Genomic DNA, 18046 nt, shown 5'->3' with positions numbered 1-18046 from the left:
TTGTATAGCTACTATATTCTTGGTAATTTGCATATATTTAGCATTTACATACAAATACAGAAATGTTACTTTTTTCATTGTGTTTATTATTAAGAGCAAAGACATAATTTAGAGATAAATAAAAATCTGTTTAAAAATGGCTTATCATTCTCTACATCTGCATAACATTTTAGCGCCCTCTGCTGTAGATTGGACTGTCTCTGCTACTTTCCTACCACTGATGGGCAGAGGTAACAAACAACACAGACCAAAGCCACAACCAAAGCTAAAATGTTGAACATTTTCACTAAAGCTTTTGTCTCAATAACTTTGAGTGGCTGGATAATAGGAGACTGGATAACATGAGTCTGCTGTACAACAATGGATGGCTGGGACTGGGAGTTACTGGGGGAGTGTACTGCCAGTGGTGGGGCAGGAGCCGGGGGCATTAAAAGGGGAAGCCCCTGTCTCCTCTGCTCCTCCAGAGCCTCAGTCAGAAACACCAGAGCTTTGCGTGGGAAGGTCAGTGCGGCGAAGAGGTTGGAGCTGGGGACAAAGAAGTGGGGTAGCAGGCCGCTCCTTGCGTGGCCCTCCAGGGCCCCTAGGAGGTGCATGAAGCAGGCAGGCAGATGATGCAGTGTCCACAGGGAGTCCTGGGCCCTGATGGAAAGGGTGTGTAGAAAGACTGTCTTCCCATGGTAGGAGCACAGAGCATCCAGCTCCTGAGGGTAGCGTTTCTTCAGTCCCTCGATCAGACACTTGAGGAGCTTAAAGCACTGCTTACTAAAGAAGAGGAAGAGAGAAAGATAGGTATTGTTCATGATGTTGATGACTTCATATAAAGGTATTTGTTCAGTATTAGGGAGAAATGAGTCACAGATGCTGGTAAATGCTGTAGTAGAGTGAATTATGACCGGCAGCACTTGGTGGCAGAGCTCTCACAGCAGGTCCTCTTGTTCCCATGAGTCTTGATTAGTTCCTTTTCTATGTGAGAAAATGAAATTCTCCAACTCTCTGCAGCAGACAAGCAGCCACAAATAAAAGGGAATCATTTTCAATAAAAGGAAAAATGGCATTCACTGTATCAATCGTGACAAAATCTATCCACATACATCTATGGCTCTGGCACAAGAACAATGTAATGTTACACACACCTTTAGCTGCCTCACTGAGGTTACGCCCTGGCGGTTTCTTGGGCACAAAGAAGCAAGTTTGGTGGGTGAGAGAGCGCCGGGTCTTCTTCCCCAGCCAGTTGTTCACATCTGGGCCTGCGCGGGCAGCCAGAGGCCAGCTCTGTGAGGAGGGCACTTCCAAGGCGGGCACCACATCCACAGAAAGTAGTTCCTCTTTCCCATTATCCACCTCCAACAGGGAAAGGGTCACCGCTGGGGAGTTTGGACGCTTCCTCTTCACAACCCAACGCCAGCTATTTCCAGGCACTGCTGATCAAAGAACACACAAAAGCCTACAGGTATGTGCCACGTCATATTTAGACAAACAGTTTATATTACTAATATATATATAGGTGGCTGGAGATGTGGACACCGACCACTGACCTCTAAGACTCAAGGATTCATATTGACCCCTTAACAACATAGCATCCACAGATAAACCAGTCGGACAAGATACAGCATATGAACACACAGTATGGGTAGGTGAGCACTTGTATGACTGCATTTCCACACAATCAGGTGAATATAGACCTGTTACCACACCTTTGTAGGTGCTGATGAACTTTCGGACCAGACGGTGCATTTCCCTTATGATCTTGCTGGCTGAGATGGTGAGCCCATCTTCCAATAGGAAAGACCGTATGTGGGAACGCGTCGGTCGGGAAAGGGCGACTTCGTAGAACAGGCCGTGGTATTGGTCCAGCTCAGTCATTTTGAGGCGGGAAGGAGACTGGAGCTTCAGCATCATGTCAAACTCATTTGGGTTGTGTATCTGTTGGCACACAATGGTAAAAGGTACTATGCATTATTTACATGCTATTTCGTTTCGTTCACAGGATTCTAATAACAGTAAAGTATACTCACTGAATGCTAAAGGCAGGTTTGACAGACCCAGATTTGTAAGTCCAGAAGACTTACAAACAGCAACACTTGGCATTCAACACAAGAAGAACAACGACCTCCATGTTTGCATGTCATGTTTCCTATTATGTACAGTATGTCAGAGATAAGCTTCAGTATTGACTCATAGATACTGCCTAATCAGTCGCTCAATGTTCATCTATGTTTATCAAAACACACCTTTAGTGAAAATGTGGATCATTTGCTGCCGGTAATTATTTTGTGTTCATGGGTTTTAATTGAGCCGCCAGCCAGAGACAATTCCCGTCTCATGGTGTGAGTTACCTTAACCATCTCGTAGTATGAACCACTGTTGAGCACAGAGGCTGACTGGAAGTAGGGCTGCTCGTCACTGTTCTTGAGGAAGACCAGCAGGCTGTCCCGGAGATGGTTGACCAAGTCCACGGCCCACTGGCGGTCACTCTGGCGGAGCTTGAGGTCCTGTGACCGAAGCCTGATCCAGCGGGCCAGCTCTGGGGTGATAGGGGCCAGCTCGTACCCTGGTGTGGGGTTCTGGGCTGTGGACAGATCGAAGTATTGGCAGGACTGTCTCAGATGAGCATATTTCCTGACAACAAACCATGGGTGACCAAAGAATTGAAAGTGGTGCTTAATAAGAAGAAACAAGTGGACAAGAGGCACAGAGAGTGAACAAAGAGATTTTAAAAAAGATGCCAGTACAAGAATAAGGTGCAACAGATAATATTACAGGGGGACTCTCGGGTCGGCCTGGTTGGGCATTCAGAATATTTCAAACGCCCTGCCTATTTGTTTGTAAAATATCCTTTGCGATTTATTTTACATTTTTAGATGTTGTATGTTTTATGACTGCTGCAAGATGAATTGCCTCTGTTACAGAATCCATATCTGGACAGACAAGATGGAGATGGAGGTAGCCCCATAGAGGACTCTCAGACTGGGGCATAAAAAGAAGCATGAATGGTGCAATTTTTGCCCCATTTTACACATGAACTTCATCTCCAAAACATTTTTTTTTTTGTACTTTGTACCCCCTTTTCAACCCAATTGGTAGTTACAGTCTTGTCCAATCGCTGCAACTCCCGTACGAACTCGGGAGAGTTGATGGTCGAGAGCCACGCATTCCCCCGAAACACGACCCTGCCAAGCCGGTGCTCGCTTAACCTGGAAGCCTCGCTTAACTTCCTCCGACCAATGTGTCGGAGGAAACACTGTACAACTGGCAAACGAAGTCAGCATGCATGCACTTGGCCCACCACAAGGAGTTGCAAGAGCGCTAGTTGACAAGGACATCCCAGCCGGCCAAACCCCCCCCTAACCCAAACGACACTGGGCCAATTGTGCGCTGCCTCATGGGTGTCCCGGTCGCGGCCGGCTGCAACACAGCCTGGGATCGAACCCGGGTCTGTAGTGACGCCCCAAGCACTGCGATGCAGAGCCTTAGACCGCTGCGCCACTTGGGAGGCCTCCAAAACATTGCAGATGCAAAAAGTCACTCAACTCAGGATATGGATTCTGGCAAGATGAATGAATGTAACATGTTACTGATTGATTGTCTTAGCGTCTTTGACATACAATGATACCCACATCAGATGAGGACAATCAACAATACCATTGAAGCGAGCAGGTTGACCGTGCTATTACCTGTCAGGTGTGGTCACTGCCTAGGGAGGGGTGAGTTGTGTGTGGCTGGGGTACTGGAGTTTCCATCAGTCTCCTGACCCAACGATGCCCCAGTCTGAGAGTCCTCTATGGGGCTACCTCCATCTCCATCTTGTTTGTCCAGATACCCACCCTCCTCTGCCTCTCTGCCCAGGCTAGGTTGGAGGTTGACGGGGGTGGACGAGGTCCCGGCGTGGGCCCATGACTGAGGAATTGTCTGGGGCTCTCTAGGGGGTGTGGATGGAACTGAGGTCTGTCTCCTGGAGGATGACCTCCTCTGAGGTGTGGTTCTGTTCATCTTTCTACTGTGATCAACACACGCACACAAACACATCAATCAATTCAGAGAAACGAGAATGACATAAATGGAATTTGAATATCCTCTTCCTTTTAGGTTGAAAGTACATGGGACGGGATCGCGCAATAACAAAAACAACCTTGCTCAGTCTTTAGTGGGTGCATAGTAACGTAGTATCAGAGATCATATATAAGTTCTATGTCATTTTAAGCACGGTACATACAATGTACAATGACTGTAATGCTGAGGCCCTGCCCAGAGGAATGAATGTAATTGTGATTTCCTAGACCTTCTAAACCAGACTACATGTTACTCTCGACAACTTCGCTTGCAACCATTTCTTCATAATCCCAGACTGATTGTTAGAGAATCATTCAACCATTTCTTCATAATCCCAGACTGATTGTTAGAGAATCATTCAACCATTGTGACATTTTACAGGGGTTGTTAAGACTTACCTATTGCCCAGTTGTAGACACAAATTGCAGCTTGTTAGGGGGACATTGAAACGTCTCCATTGCTCCTCTCTGTGTCAGCTCAAGTATTTCTGGTTCCGGACACTATTCCCTTTCTATTTCCCAACTGTGATGTCACATATCACTCAAAGATAATAGATCGTTTCTCCCTCTGTCTCTGTAGCAGTGGATCATGGATTGCACAACTGAATTCTAGGTGCGGTGTTGCTAGGGACACAGTAAGGAAGAGGTTTCACCAGTGTGACGTCATTCCATAAAGATTTGTTATGCTCTACCTGGCTTGTGAAAGCTTTTGTATATAAAAACCACGCAACTGGTTTCTCCTTCTGTCAGAACCCCTTACCTTGACAGTAGCCGACATTTACCGGGGTATTATTTCCCCTATTGAGAAATCACTCCTCTGAAAATAGGAATCAACAGTACTGACATGTTTACCAACAGCACTTACATTTCTGATGTAACTCAAAGGAGAGAATGCTTAAAACGGAGGCAGTGAATATCTATTGAATATTCCCCAAAGTTGTTATTATTTTCTGTTTGTAGCCAATATTGTAAACCAATGGAGTGTATTCAGCAAATCAATCCAAAATTTGACAATTAGCTCAATGTTTCACAGCAACAGAAACCAGACTTTATTTTAATATTCTAACACAACATATCATGGTAGATAGCAGTATGGATCCAACAGTAACTGATTCAGCGTTTTGGCTTTATGAGAATCAAGAAAACAGCAGCGTTTTGGCGGTTCATGTTCATGGTTTTTTATTTTATCATAATTTTCCCTAAAGCATTATTCTTCGAACATTTGCTTTCCTTTCCTGCGAAAATTTTTGCGATGGGTTTTTATTAGCATTAGCCAGTCCTTGAGTAGAGAGCTCAGGTTCTGAGACACTGCAGGATGGGATGCCGGTGACACACTTTGTTGTTGCTGGATGTCTGGAGCAGGAATTCATTTAGCTTTGGCAGCCTTAACGGCGGACTTGGTCACCTTGCCAGTGCTGGCAGCCTTCTTGTCGACGGCCTTGATGACACCAACAGCCACGGTCTGCCTCATGTCACGCACGGCAAAACGACCTGCAACGATGCAGCAACAAAGAGATATGGTTACTGGAATGGAGTGTCAGAATATTCCTGAAGTCACTGTAGTTCCTAAAGAGTTTTTGTAAGTGACGTTGTAAGGTATTGAGGCTAGTAAGATCTCTTCACCTTCTTACAAGCAATCAACAGTAAATGTGTGGCGAGTTCTTTCAACACCAAACGGCTACATTACCCAGATGGGTCCTATACAGTGATGATAAACCCCCCCACGTAACATTCAGTTTTTTAATAGCACTGCATAAATAAGACCCATAATCGTCATCATAAGGAATTGGTGTGTGACTCACCGAGGGGAGGGTAGGCGGCGAAGCTCTCCACACACATGGGCTTTCCTGGCACCATGACGATGATGGCGGCGTCTCCAGACTTCAGGGCTTTGGGGTTGTCCTCAAGCTTCTTGCCGGAACGACGGTCGATCTTCTCCTTGAGCTCGCTGAACTTGCAGGCGATGTGAGCGGTATGGCAATCCAGCACGGGGGCATAGCCCTGGGAGATGGTGCCCGGGTGGTTCAGGATGATGACCTGAGGATTGGGGTAAAGGTTGGGTAAGGATGGGATAGAATCTAGAACTACATTGACAGGGGGTTGGAACGTGGGTAAACTGAATTTAGAAAAATGTTTAATGAAAGTGCAAATGTTTGGCCAGAAACGAGACATGAAGGAAAGTAGACTTGGAAATATTTCAAATCAGTCCCATCTCTCACCTGAGCGGTGAAGTTGCCGGCCTCCATTGGAGGGTCGTTCTTGCTGTCTCCAGCCACGTTGCCACGACGAATATCCTTGACGGACACGTTCTTGACGTTGAAGCCCACGTTGTCACCGGGGAGAGCCGCTTCCAGGGTCTCGTGGTGCATCTCCACAGACTTGACTTCAGTGGTGACGTTAGCGGGGGCGAAGGTGACGATCATACCGGCCTTCAGGGTTCCAGTCTCCACACGGCCCACGGGCACTGTTCCAATACCTAAAGGGAAACAAGTATTTACCCACAAGAGCCATACCCCGTCATGTCTAAAGGAAATAACCAGTATATTGAAACATATTGATATATAACTGGTTCTTACCTCCAATTTTGTAGACGTCCTGCAGGGGCAGACGGAGAGGCTTGTTGGTGGGGCGGGAGGGGGGCAGGATAGAGTCCAGAGCCTCCAGAAGGGTCACACCATTAGCGCCACCCTCCTTACGCTCAACCTTCCATCCCTTGAACCAGCCCATCTGCAATGGGAAACAATGTTACTGTTCTTGTGTGGATCAAAATTAGGATGAGGCTTGCTGACCTGTCAGTGCTTTACCTTCTATAATGTTCCAGCCCTAATAATTTAGGCATATGACCACCTAAAACTACACTGCTGCGGTGGAGTGTACTGTGGGGATGGACTACTCACATTAGGGCTGGCTTCCAGCATGTTGTCCCCATGCCATCCAGAGATGGGCACAAAGGCGACTGTGGCAGGGTTATAGCCGATCTTCTTGATGTAAGTGCTGACCTCCTTCTGGATCTCCTCAAAACGCTTCTGGCTGTAAGGGGGCTCTGTGGAGTCCATCTTGTTGACACCAACGATGAGCTGCTTCACTCCCAGAGTGTAGGCCAGGAGAGCGTGCTCACGAGTCTGCCCGTTCTTTGAGATACCGGCCTCAAACTCACCAACACCACCAGCAACGACCAGCACAGCGCAATCAGCCTGAGACAAAGACATGACACTTCAAATGTCATGGTAAAATGCTACTACTGATCATTTCATAATTAGGAAACAGGAAACCAGCAATGGTTATTAAAGCTTTTCTTTACCTGAGATGTACCGGTGATCATGTTCTTGATGAAGTCTCTGTGTCCAGGGGCATCAATGATTGTGACGTAGTACTTGGCGGTCTCAAACTTCCACAAGGAAATGTCGATGGTGATACCACGCTCTCGTTCAGCCTTCAGCTTGTCCAGCACCCAGGCATACTTGAAAGAGCCTTTGCCCATCTACACAAGCAGAGAATCAAGTTTGCATTTATTTCACTTAAGTCTATTGCCTACAGTTGTAATATTTTTTAGATCATATCTACCCAATTAGGCCTACTACAAATGCATATAATTTTGGGGCATTTTGTCATTTACACAATCCAGACTAACACAAAATGACTGCCTAATCAGATTAATAAAATTATTCTGCTAGTTGAGCAAGTTTTTTCCCAGCAATTTACTGATGCCCAAATACGTTTGACCACCATATCATTTGCATACCTTCATTTTGAGTTCTCTTTTTACCTGACTAAACGAGTTGCAGTTCAATGACTCAATTTAACCATTTTTAGAAGGCATTTTTGCATTTAGTTACCGCAGAATGACTGGCCACAACTGACAGCGATACACACTTTCGTACAGTAGGTGTCGCTTGTGTCAAAGCAATCTTTCCAATGATTTTCAGCTGTAACCACGCCCGTTATGTCGCTATTCATAGCTGCAGACAAAAAAAAAAATCCAGAAATGTCAGGGCGCCCAAACCTACCTCAGCAGCCTCCTTCTCGAACTTCTCAATGGTTCTCTTGTCAATGCCTCCGCATTTGTAGATAAGATGGCCGGTGGTGGTGGACTTCCCGGAGTCGACATGGCCAATGACCACGATGTTGATGTGGATCTTTTCCTTTCCCATTATGATTTACTGATTGAAAGGAAACTGACGTAACTACCGATGCACAAATACATTTACACAAAATACGCATGCAAATAACATGGTAGCAGGAGATGCATACAATATTGATGCCTTTGACGCCCAGCGGCACCACTGACTCATGCACCATGTGCTATCCGCAAATCGTCCTCCATGTTAAATCGGGGGACAAGCGAGCCGGCCATGTTGGGTCGTCACTAGTTACCACAGCCAAAGTCATACACCCCGCCTAGTTGGAGTTATCCCACACGTCTAATTCATTAGTTATCCTTCTAGTTCAGTCGAATAGTTCGCTGGTAGCTAGTTAACCACTGCACATGATGCGGTCAACTATGTTGGACAGAGCAGTGGTCTCCAATGACAATTTATGAATCCAAATGAAAACGAGCAGTTAGAAAAACCCATCTCTAGTACAATTAGACCGGTCCTTATCATGCTCGTGAAATGAGTTACTTGTTAGGCTAGCACGACTCATGACCATCCCATTATCACAATTTTAAGCGAACAGTGTTAGCCACAAGCCATTAACCAGTATATCCTGAAATAAGCATTCTGTTACACTAACCTGCGATAGGTTTACGGTTATCCCTGCTTTAGACCGGAGAAAAAGGGAAGAATTTGATCTCACATTTCTTTTTATACCGGTGCTGTAAGGGGCGGGAGAGCAGCAAATGCTAAAGCACTGCTGTCATCAATAAAATAGGGTGCTATTGGTTGCACCAGTGTAACCCACCAAGGTGATTGGACTGCAAAAACCCATCACAGCCCTGCAGCTGTCAGGGATAGGATGTGTCAAAACAGCTGCAACGACCAGTTACATACAGCATTGCACTTGTCCTACCCTATGGAGCAGCTCCCACTGAACTACAAGCACACGAAGGACAAAGGATTAAGGAAAACAGCAGGATTTTTGGTCAAGACATTTAAAGACCTTTATTAGTTATCAGCAGTTTACTTCCAATTTAATAGTAGAATCAAAACAGGTTCCGTTCAACCATATACACAATTTAACTGAAAGAGGCACCGCCTGTAATGACGAATCCACAAGTGTCTCCACGTTGGGTTCCTTTCCTGCGGAAACTTTTACGATGAGTTTTAATCAGCATTAACCAGTCCTTAAGTATAGAGCTTAGGTTTTGAGACGCCGCAGGATGTTGGGCAGCAGACACCGCTACCTGAGGGACGTCCTGTGGGAGGGGAATTCACTTTTTACCGGCCTTAACGGCAGACTTTGTGACCTTGCCGCTTGAGGCGGCCTTCTTGTCAACAGCCTTGATGACACCGACAGCGACTGTCTGTCTCATGTCACGCACAGCAAAACGACCTGCAGGAGATTGAAAAGGCAGCGTTACTATTTTGCCAGAAGCATAGAGGACCTTAAGGATTATCAATGTTTTGGTGATGAGGGCCTGTGGATAACTTACCAAGAGGGGGGTATTCCTGGAAACTCTCCACACACATGGGCTTGCCGGGGATCATGTCAACGATAGCAGCATCTCCAGACTTCAGGAACTTGGGGGCATCTTCAAGCTTCTTGCCGGACCGACGGTCAATCTTCTCCTTGAGCTCACTGAACTTGCAGGCGATGTGAGCAGTATGGCAATCCAGCACAGGGGCATAGCCCTGGGAGATCTGGCCAGGGTGGTTCAGGATGATTACCTGGAAAAACAAGGCGTGGTCAATTAGCGCAAGAACAATTGTCATGGGAAGTAACCTGCCCCGCCCAACTACAAACAGTATGCCTACTTGAGCAGTGAAAGTGCCAGCCTCCATTGGAGGGTCATTCTTGCTGTCTCCAGCTACGTTGCCACGACGGATATCCTTGACGGACACGTTCTTGACGTTGAATCCGACGTTGTCACCGGGCATAGCCGATTCCAGGGTCTCGTGGTGCATCTCCACAGACTTGACTTCAGTGGTGACGTTAGCGGGGGCGAAGGTGACGATCATACCGGCCTTCAGGGTGCCTGTCTCCACACGGCCCACAGGTACAGTTCCAATACCTGAGGAAACCAGGGGAGTAGATTAACCAACGAGCAGAACCAAACCTTTGCGTGTCAGTCACTTTCATGAAGTTTAACAGATTCTTACCACCGATTTTGTAAACATCCTGGAGGGGCAGACGAAGGGGCTTGTCTGTGGGGCGGGATGGGGGCAGGATGCTGTCCAGGGCCTCCAGCAGAGTCACACCATTGGCGTTACCATCCTTACGCTCGACCTTCCATCCCTTGAACCAGCCCATCTGGAATAAGAGAAAAAGCATTTAGAAACAGTAATATGTATTCAAATGACAGGCAAAACTATTTCACAGTAGTGTACTGTTGGGATGGACTACTCACGTTGGCGCTGGCTTCCAGCATGTTGTCCCCATGCCATCCAGAGATGGGCACAAAGGCGACGGTGGCAGGGTTATAGCCGATCTTCTTGATGTAGGTGCTGACCTCCTTCTGGATCTCCTCAAAACGCTTCTGGCTGTAAGGGGGCTCTGTGGAGTCCATCTTGTTGACGCCAACGATGAGCTGCTTCACTCCCAGAGTGAAAGCAAGGAGAGCGTGCTCACGAGTCTGCCCATTCTTTGAGATACCGGCCTCAAACTCACCAACACCACCAGCAACGACCAGCACAGCACAATCAGCCTGGGGGGGGGGGGGGGGGGGATTAAGGTTGGTCAGCCCACCACCTTAAACTGAAACTAATAGGCTGTAGATTAACAGTACAGTCCAATTGCAGTGGGCCCCACTTACCTGAGATGTACCGGTGATCATGTTCTTGATGAAGTCTCTGTGCCCAGGGGCATCAATGATGGTGACGTAGTACCTGCCGGTCTCGAACTTCCACAGGGAAATGTCAATCGTGATGCCACGCTCACGCTCAGCCTTCAGCTTGTCCAGCACCCAGGCATACTTGAAAGAGCCCTTACCCATCTAAAGATGGGAAGTCAAAATAATTCTTACATTAAATCACTTCAATGTGATCAAGCTACATGTTAAATTGCATCGTGAGCAAGTACAGCATTCAGGGTCAAGCCTAGAATGTTATGGGAAACTAAGCCAATAATCTACACTACTTTAAAAAACGAAATTGAAATGGATTGTTCAGTATACTTTCAGAAACGTAATTTAAGCATTTTGTGAAGTGGAAATAGAGGCTGTGTACTAGAGATGGGACAACAGAGTCGGCTTTCCGTGGCGGTGCTCAGTAAGTTATTAGCTAAAAAAATATATACACACTGTACCCTTCTAGCAACGAAGGCCTCAGCCACCATTACACAAAGTGCATCGTCATCACCCGGACGCTAGGCCCGCGCGCAAGCGCCACCCCACATGCGCGTACTCGTTACACACCCTACCGGCTTCGCCGTTCAAAGACCATGCTGGCGTCGCCATTTAATCCAAAGTATTGTAACCAACGAGTTTAGGAAATGCTTACCTCAGCAGCCTCCTTCTCGAACTTCTCAATGGTTCTCTTGTCAATGCCTCCGCATTTGTAGATCAGATGGCCGGTGGTGGTGGACTTCCCGGAGTCGACGTGGCCAATGACCACGATGTTGATGTGGATCTTTTCCTTTCCCATGGTCGCTTACTTAAGTTTCTGAAATAAAATGAGAAACCACTTAGCTAAGCCACATTGCCTCTTGGAATATGGCTGCAAATAAAACGCAGGTCACCGTCTAACAATCTTTTGTCGATGGTCCAAAAATATAATACATATCCCAGTAAGAATAGGACCCCATAAAAAAATGTTTTTTAAAGTCACCACTCGACAAAGTTAACTCATCCGATGCGATTTGACAAAGGGTGAATGAGCCATGACCACGTAGGCCTTAGTCCGCCATGGGCCAAACGAGACACGTGTTACTTCTGGGCCACGTCGTGTTAAGTTACAGAAAGATTTCCAAATATCCGAGAGGAATTTAGCTATCACAACTCGACAACTGTCGCCTGGGCTACCGTGCAATTCACTTTAATGGAAGACAGACATTCCATTTAGCTACTCAGCCACACAGACCACTGCTTTAGTATCCTTTGTTCTCCCCCCCCAGTTTCCCCTCCCCCAAACGAAAAGTGTAATTTTCTGACAAACTAAAAACTTCAGTAAAGACAACATTATGGCCATTTGTATAAAGTAACTAATCACATCATCCTTGACGTTACACCATCAAATCCACAGGTTAATTGAAACGACAGACAGAAGGCTAACAAATGTATTCGCTATAGTACATTTTCGCAATACGGCTAGATATGAGAAAAAAAAAAGTAAAAATATAACCACTTGTAAATTCAAGAACAGATTAGGCCCGTTTTTGAAACCACTTGATGATAAACGCGCTTACCGGTGTCACTACGAAATCACACTGCTACTACCACTGCTGTTGCCCTTAACCAGGTAACAGAAAGAGAAAGAATGATGGTCGAGTTGGAGTTTTATACACGGGGAGGTGGCCAGATTGGGTTGCACCCCCGCTTCCTTTCCCCTCCCTATTCGAATCCGCAAATCACACACAATTCAGCGAAAAACTGGTCAAGGATAGAGGGAATACAGGTTATTTCAAGTTTACATCAAAAGTTGCTTTTCTGTCTTCTTTTTAGCTCTTCGCTAACCCATTTCCGAACCTTTACCTAATTATCAGAATTTACCATGTTAATTCTCATAACCTTCTACAAAAGTAATTTCTGATCATACATAAACTGTCTCCCTTCTAGCCGAAACCAGAAAAACGATCCTCGCCTGTCTTAATATGTCATGATTTAAAATCTTTTCAATTTTGAAAGTAATCCTTTCTGATTCAATCAAATAATCTAAAAAGAACATAGCTTGGTAATTGATAAATTGATTAAATAACCCCAAGTGGTCAAGACTAGTTTATCATTGGACCTAAAATATTTTTGATTTTCTGGATGTCTGCTTCTTCTTGAAAATCTATCATATTCAATGATGATGCTGGAGGTTGAGAACATTGATGATTCCCATAAGGGGCTACTTGATACATTGCTGCATTACCATCCTAATTGTCAGCCTCACTCTGGCTTTTCTTCTACAATGAAACAAAAATTGTCAATACAAACCATTCTACTTCACCTCAAATGTTTTGAATTTTATAATTATTTGTTTACAATCTAATATGTTGTCTCTGTCTTTATCCCTATAACACTGTTCAAACACACTCTTTATTGGCATTAGAAAAACATGAACAATAAACCAGAGATTCATTCAATAACTCAACTGACAGAGTTAAACTGTAATCTGAAAATAAATCTCCCCACTGTATGTTGAATGTGATTAGTTATCTCAACAAACCAATCCCCACTCTGTCTCATAAACCTGAGTGAGATGATCAAAGCCTGTTTTCTAGAAAGGAAAATCTATTATTTCATACATTTTTTTCAACATTAGTACACAGTGTTTACACAATTGTCATATCAAATTTAAATGATACATTTTTCCTCTGTGGACCATAAACTGTCGATGAAGAGAATCACATTTCTTGGATTATTGCCTCAGGAGCAGGCCACACTAGACAGAAAATAAATGCCCTTGAGTTTCTCATTATCACCATCCACCTGTATTGACTCTAGGTGACCCAATCAGCATAACAAATCAAGAGATTTTCACTCAAACAGTGCACTGAAAAGGGAGAGCCAGGGTCATTGTTTCAATAGTCTGGAGGGCATCTCCACCACATCTCACACACATTCAGATTCTAAAGACGTTCAGACAAGGCCAAGATGAGTGACTACAGTGATCAATGAGTGTGAGAGAGTCCTTCTAGATTCTCCACTCACATTCGCAGAGTAACACTGAGTGCTTTCCATAATGATCATATCAAGCCAATTCTCCAATAAATATAGCAAAAGCCATGTTAAACCTCGCCATGTTAAACCTCTGTTGCGTTGCCCACCCAGTCCACAAGCAATGTTAAATTCTATAACACTGGATCAAAGTTGGGTGATGTATCTGATTGCAGTTCTACATTCTACAGTTCCTTTTCCCCATAGCCTAGTCAGTGAGTGTGTTTTATGATAAATATTAGTGAGGAAATTGCATGTTTTTAGATCAACATTTCAGTCAACCTTTTCCAAAAAACAAACAAACTACAATATAAACATTGATTTATTTCATTCCCAGCACCACAAAGATTTGATGATGTGGATATTGACATTTGCCCAATATATGATCAATATATTCTGATCTATTGAGCCTATTCCAAAGGATGCTGTGGAAGTCCATTCTGTGTTTTGGGTGCTGTGGAGAGGTCACAGAGGTCCGACTCAGGGCCCTGCAGTCTCCGTACTGTCCCCATCACCGTTGAATTCCTGATATAGAACAGCTGGCATCCCTTGGCGTGGTGACGGCACTCCCCGACTATCTTTTCCTCAGTTCAGGTAACAGTCACAGAGCTCAGCTGCTGCTTTCAATCAGCTCACAGCACAGTGAGAGGGGGAAAGAGAGAGTGGGTGAGAGAGTGAGTGCGAGAGAGAAGGGTACTCACAAACCATGTCACAGATAGTGGGCGAATGCACAGATAGTGTCCGAGGAAGAGAGGAGACATAGGATGGGAAGAAAACAGGAGGAAGCAAAGGTGAATGGAAGCGCAGATGCATTGGCCAGGAACAGGATTTCAGGAGACCAGAAAAAAAAAACTTCTTACCCTGCCAGCTATAAGTTGATGATCCCAAAGAAGAAAGAGGAGCACTCAGAAAGCTGCATGGATCTTTAGGTTTATTCAGGACAAACTAATAGGCTTACATTTCAGCGTGTCAATCGCCTTCCTCAGAAGGTTCAGGAGGATCTTTTAAGAAGTGTTGGCCTGATATATCAGAAAACAGGACAAATGGTTTATTCCATTGAAGTTTCCCCATTTCATTACTTTGGCCCACATATTTGGCTGGGTTTTACATGTCAAAAATGTTAGCACATTCGTCATAAATAAACTAATCACAGGAAATGTGCCCTGGTTGTCCCTAATCCCCAAAGATGATACAGTACTGCGTCTTCCTTTAAGAATGAGGAAGGATCTAGTACAGAATAACACAGTAAAAAAGGCCAACAAGTAAAGGGTGGTTTCAGCACTAAAACCAGAAGAGCAGGCGAATGGAACTTAACTACAGTCTTCACAAAAGGACAATTTGTTGAATCTACACCCTTGGGTTGGCTTGCTGACGCCCAATGCCACCCAAACACCCAAAAATGAAACCATTGCTAAACCACACCCAACAATGTTATGAAGAGACACTCTTGGTTCCTAGAGCTATTCCCAGTTTTTAATAGGGACGCAGTGACAACAATAAGCATTCAGCTTTGAAATGTGACATATAAAATATGACAATCATATGTTGTGTTATGAATATTCTGCTAAGTTTATTTTACAAGTAGGTGAAACAAAGTGGGAAGTAGTTAGGAGGTGCTTGAGCATTCACTGTAGTGCTATGATTAACAGCTAAAAGACTGAATAAATGCAGTCCACCAGAAAGGGGAAAGGAATAAGAGCAGGTATGACTGACAAAGAGGGACTAGGAGAAAACTATGCTGTAAGACATCCTCCAGGGACTTTTGAACTTTTACTGTTGAAAAGCAATATCCCAAGTATAAATCCATTAAAGCACACACAAAAAAGGGTCAAATAAATAAATAATTCAATAGCGTTTTGAGAAAGTTTTTTTCTTTTCTTTCAGACACAACCGCAAACTTCAATGAGTATGGCAATCAAGGAGTTGGTTTGATGGGAAGTCGATGTCATCAGCCTCCCTCCAATTTATGGCAGATTTCCTGGGTGATCTTAGATTAATTCTGACTATTAAGGGACAGACAGTACAATTGTCGCCTTTTTCTCGTTTTTCAATTGAAGGTATTTTAAGGGAGTATGCAGTTAGGCTAGCCGGGTTAGGACTGAAGCATGCTGATGACTTTACCTGTACCACCTTTTGTTAAGTAAAGCAGGTGTTAAATGGAGGTGAAAAGGAGACTGGAGTGCCACATTAATTACAGGTTTCCCCCCATGGAGCCTACTCCCCTCCCCTCCTGTTCTGTGTCTGAGTGACTCATTGCAAGCTTACAGAACAGGGCTACAGGCAGCTGAGCAAAAATGGAGAAAAAATTCTGGAGGACCTATCATCCTTCCTCTCTACCTTATGTTCCTCTGGGGCTATTGCTAAAGCCAGCCTCTATCATTCAAAATGTCAAGCTTCTGCCTCTAACCCTAGGAAACTCTCCCTCTACGGACAACTTTATCAATCACTTTGAAAATAAGGTTGACAACATTTGCTCCTCATTAACTCAGCCTATTGAGTCCACTGGTCCCACTCACACAGAACTACCCTATGCCTTGATCTCTTTCTCCCCTCTCTCCAGATGAAATCCTGCGACTAGTTATGTCCGGCCGCCCGACAACCCCATCCCCTCCTCCAGACCATCACTGCAGACCTTCTCCCATTCCTAATTTCCCTCATCCCTGACCATTGGCTGCGTTCCCTCTGACTTTAAAATGGCCAGGGTAAAAAAAAATAAACATTTAAAAAAAAGAAAAAAGACCCCTCTGACATCAAAAACTACAGACCGGTATCCTGGTATTTCTTTGCAAAACACTTGAGTGTGCTGTTTCTGACCAACTCTCTCGCTATCTCTCTCAGAAAGATCTTCTTGACCCTAACCAGTCAGGCTTCAAGACGAGTCACTCAACCGGAGACTACTCTTCTGTGTTACAGAGGCTCTCCGCACTGCCAAAGCTGACTCTCTCTCCGCTGTTCTCATCCTCCTAGATCTATCCGCTGACTTCGACACTGAACCATCAGATCTTCCTCTCCACCCTCTCAGGGCTGGGCGGCTCAGGCTCTGTACACTCATGGATTGCATCCCACCTGGCAGGCCGCTCCTACCAGGTGGCGTGGCGAGGGTCTGTGTCTGCACTGTGCTCTCACTACTGGTATCCCGCAGGGCTCGGTTCTAGACCCTCTCGTCTCTCTATACACCAAGTCACTTGGCTCCGTCATATCCTCACATGGTCTGTCCTATCATTGCTATGCGGATGACACTTCACTACTTCTCCCCTTCTGACACCCAGATGGTGACACGCATCTCTGCGTGCCTTGCTGATACCTCAGCTTGGATGTCGGCCCACCACCTCAAGCTCAACCTCTGCAAGACGGAGCTGCACATCCTCCCGGGGAAGGTCGTTCTACAACATGCGTAGAGTACAACCCTACCTCACACAGGAAGCGGCACAGGTCCTAATCCAGGCATTTGTCATCTCCCGTCTGGGCTACTGCAACTCGCTGTTGGCTGGGCTCCCCGCTTATGCCATCAAACCCCTGCAACTTATCCAGAATGCTGACAAGGTACAAAGGTACAAATCTGTCGAATCTGGTACAAGGTACAAGGTACAAATCTGTCGTTCTGCCCCTGAACAGGCAGTTAACCCACTGTTCCTAGGCCGTCATTGAAAATAAGAATTTGTTCTTAACTGACTTGCCTAGTTAAATAAAGGTTAAACTTTTTTTTTTTAAACGCCTGGTGTTCAACCGTCCCAAGTTCTCCATGTCACACCGCTCTTCCGCACACTCCACTGGCTTCCAGTCAAAGCTTGCATCCACTACAATACCATGGTACTTGCCTACAGGAGCCAGAAGAACTGCCCCTCCGTACATTCAGACTATGCTCAAACACTCCGTTCTGTCACCTCTGGTCTCTTGGCCCTCCTATAGCCCTACAGGAGGGCAGCTCCTGTTCAGCCCAGTCCAACCTCTTCTATAAACATCTGAAACCCTACCTCTTCACTCAGTGACACCCAGATAAAGAACACGTACATAAAACACACAGTCATCTACAACGACA

At 45.3% G+C, this 18046-nt stretch overlaps 3 protein-coding genes across 3 annotated transcripts; all 3 read right to left on the bottom strand.

Annotated features, from left to right (window-relative positions):
• Nucleotides 1-69: 69 nt before the first annotated feature.
• LOC110496144 (cyclic GMP-AMP synthase-like) lies at nt 70-3990 on the bottom strand. Its single transcript, XM_036951041.1, has 6 exons — nt 3753-3990; nt 2337-2755; nt 1695-1923; nt 1134-1421; nt 894-993; nt 70-762 (listed from the first exon to the last, which is right to left on the bottom strand). The coding sequence occupies exons 1-6, from the start codon at nt 3988-3990 to the stop codon at nt 204-206; spliced, it is 1833 nt and encodes a 610-aa protein (XP_036806936.1). The 3' UTR covers nt 70-203.
• A 1078-nt stretch (nt 3991-5068) lies between these two features.
• Nucleotides 5069-8939, bottom strand: LOC110496142 (elongation factor 1-alpha). The gene is made up of 8 exons (XM_021571865.2): nt 8784-8939; nt 8057-8209; nt 7351-7530; nt 6947-7243; nt 6626-6776; nt 6269-6525; nt 5852-6086; nt 5069-5540 (listed from the first exon to the last, which is right to left on the bottom strand). Exons 2-8 carry the CDS (start codon nt 8198-8200, stop codon nt 5416-5418), a joined length of 1389 nt encoding a protein of 462 aa, XP_021427540.1. The 5' UTR covers nt 8201-8209; nt 8784-8939; the 3' UTR covers nt 5069-5415.
• A 186-nt stretch (nt 8940-9125) lies between these two features.
• LOC110496143 (elongation factor 1-alpha, oocyte form) lies at nt 9126-12708 on the bottom strand. The gene is made up of 8 exons (XM_021571866.2): nt 12552-12708; nt 11648-11809; nt 10963-11142; nt 10558-10854; nt 10310-10460; nt 9965-10221; nt 9643-9877; nt 9126-9542 (listed from the first exon to the last, which is right to left on the bottom strand). The coding sequence occupies exons 2-8, from the start codon at nt 11789-11791 to the stop codon at nt 9421-9423; spliced, it is 1386 nt and encodes a 461-aa protein (XP_021427541.1). The 5' UTR covers nt 11792-11809; nt 12552-12708; the 3' UTR covers nt 9126-9420.
• Nucleotides 12709-18046: the final 5338 nt, after the last annotated feature.

Source organism: Oncorhynchus mykiss, chromosome 18 (assembly GCF_013265735.2).
Source record: "Oncorhynchus mykiss isolate Arlee chromosome 18, USDA_OmykA_1.1, whole genome shotgun sequence".
NCBI lineage: Eukaryota > Metazoa > Chordata > Actinopteri > Salmoniformes > Salmonidae > Oncorhynchus > Oncorhynchus mykiss.
This window is presented reverse-complemented; position numbering and strand designations above follow the sequence as displayed.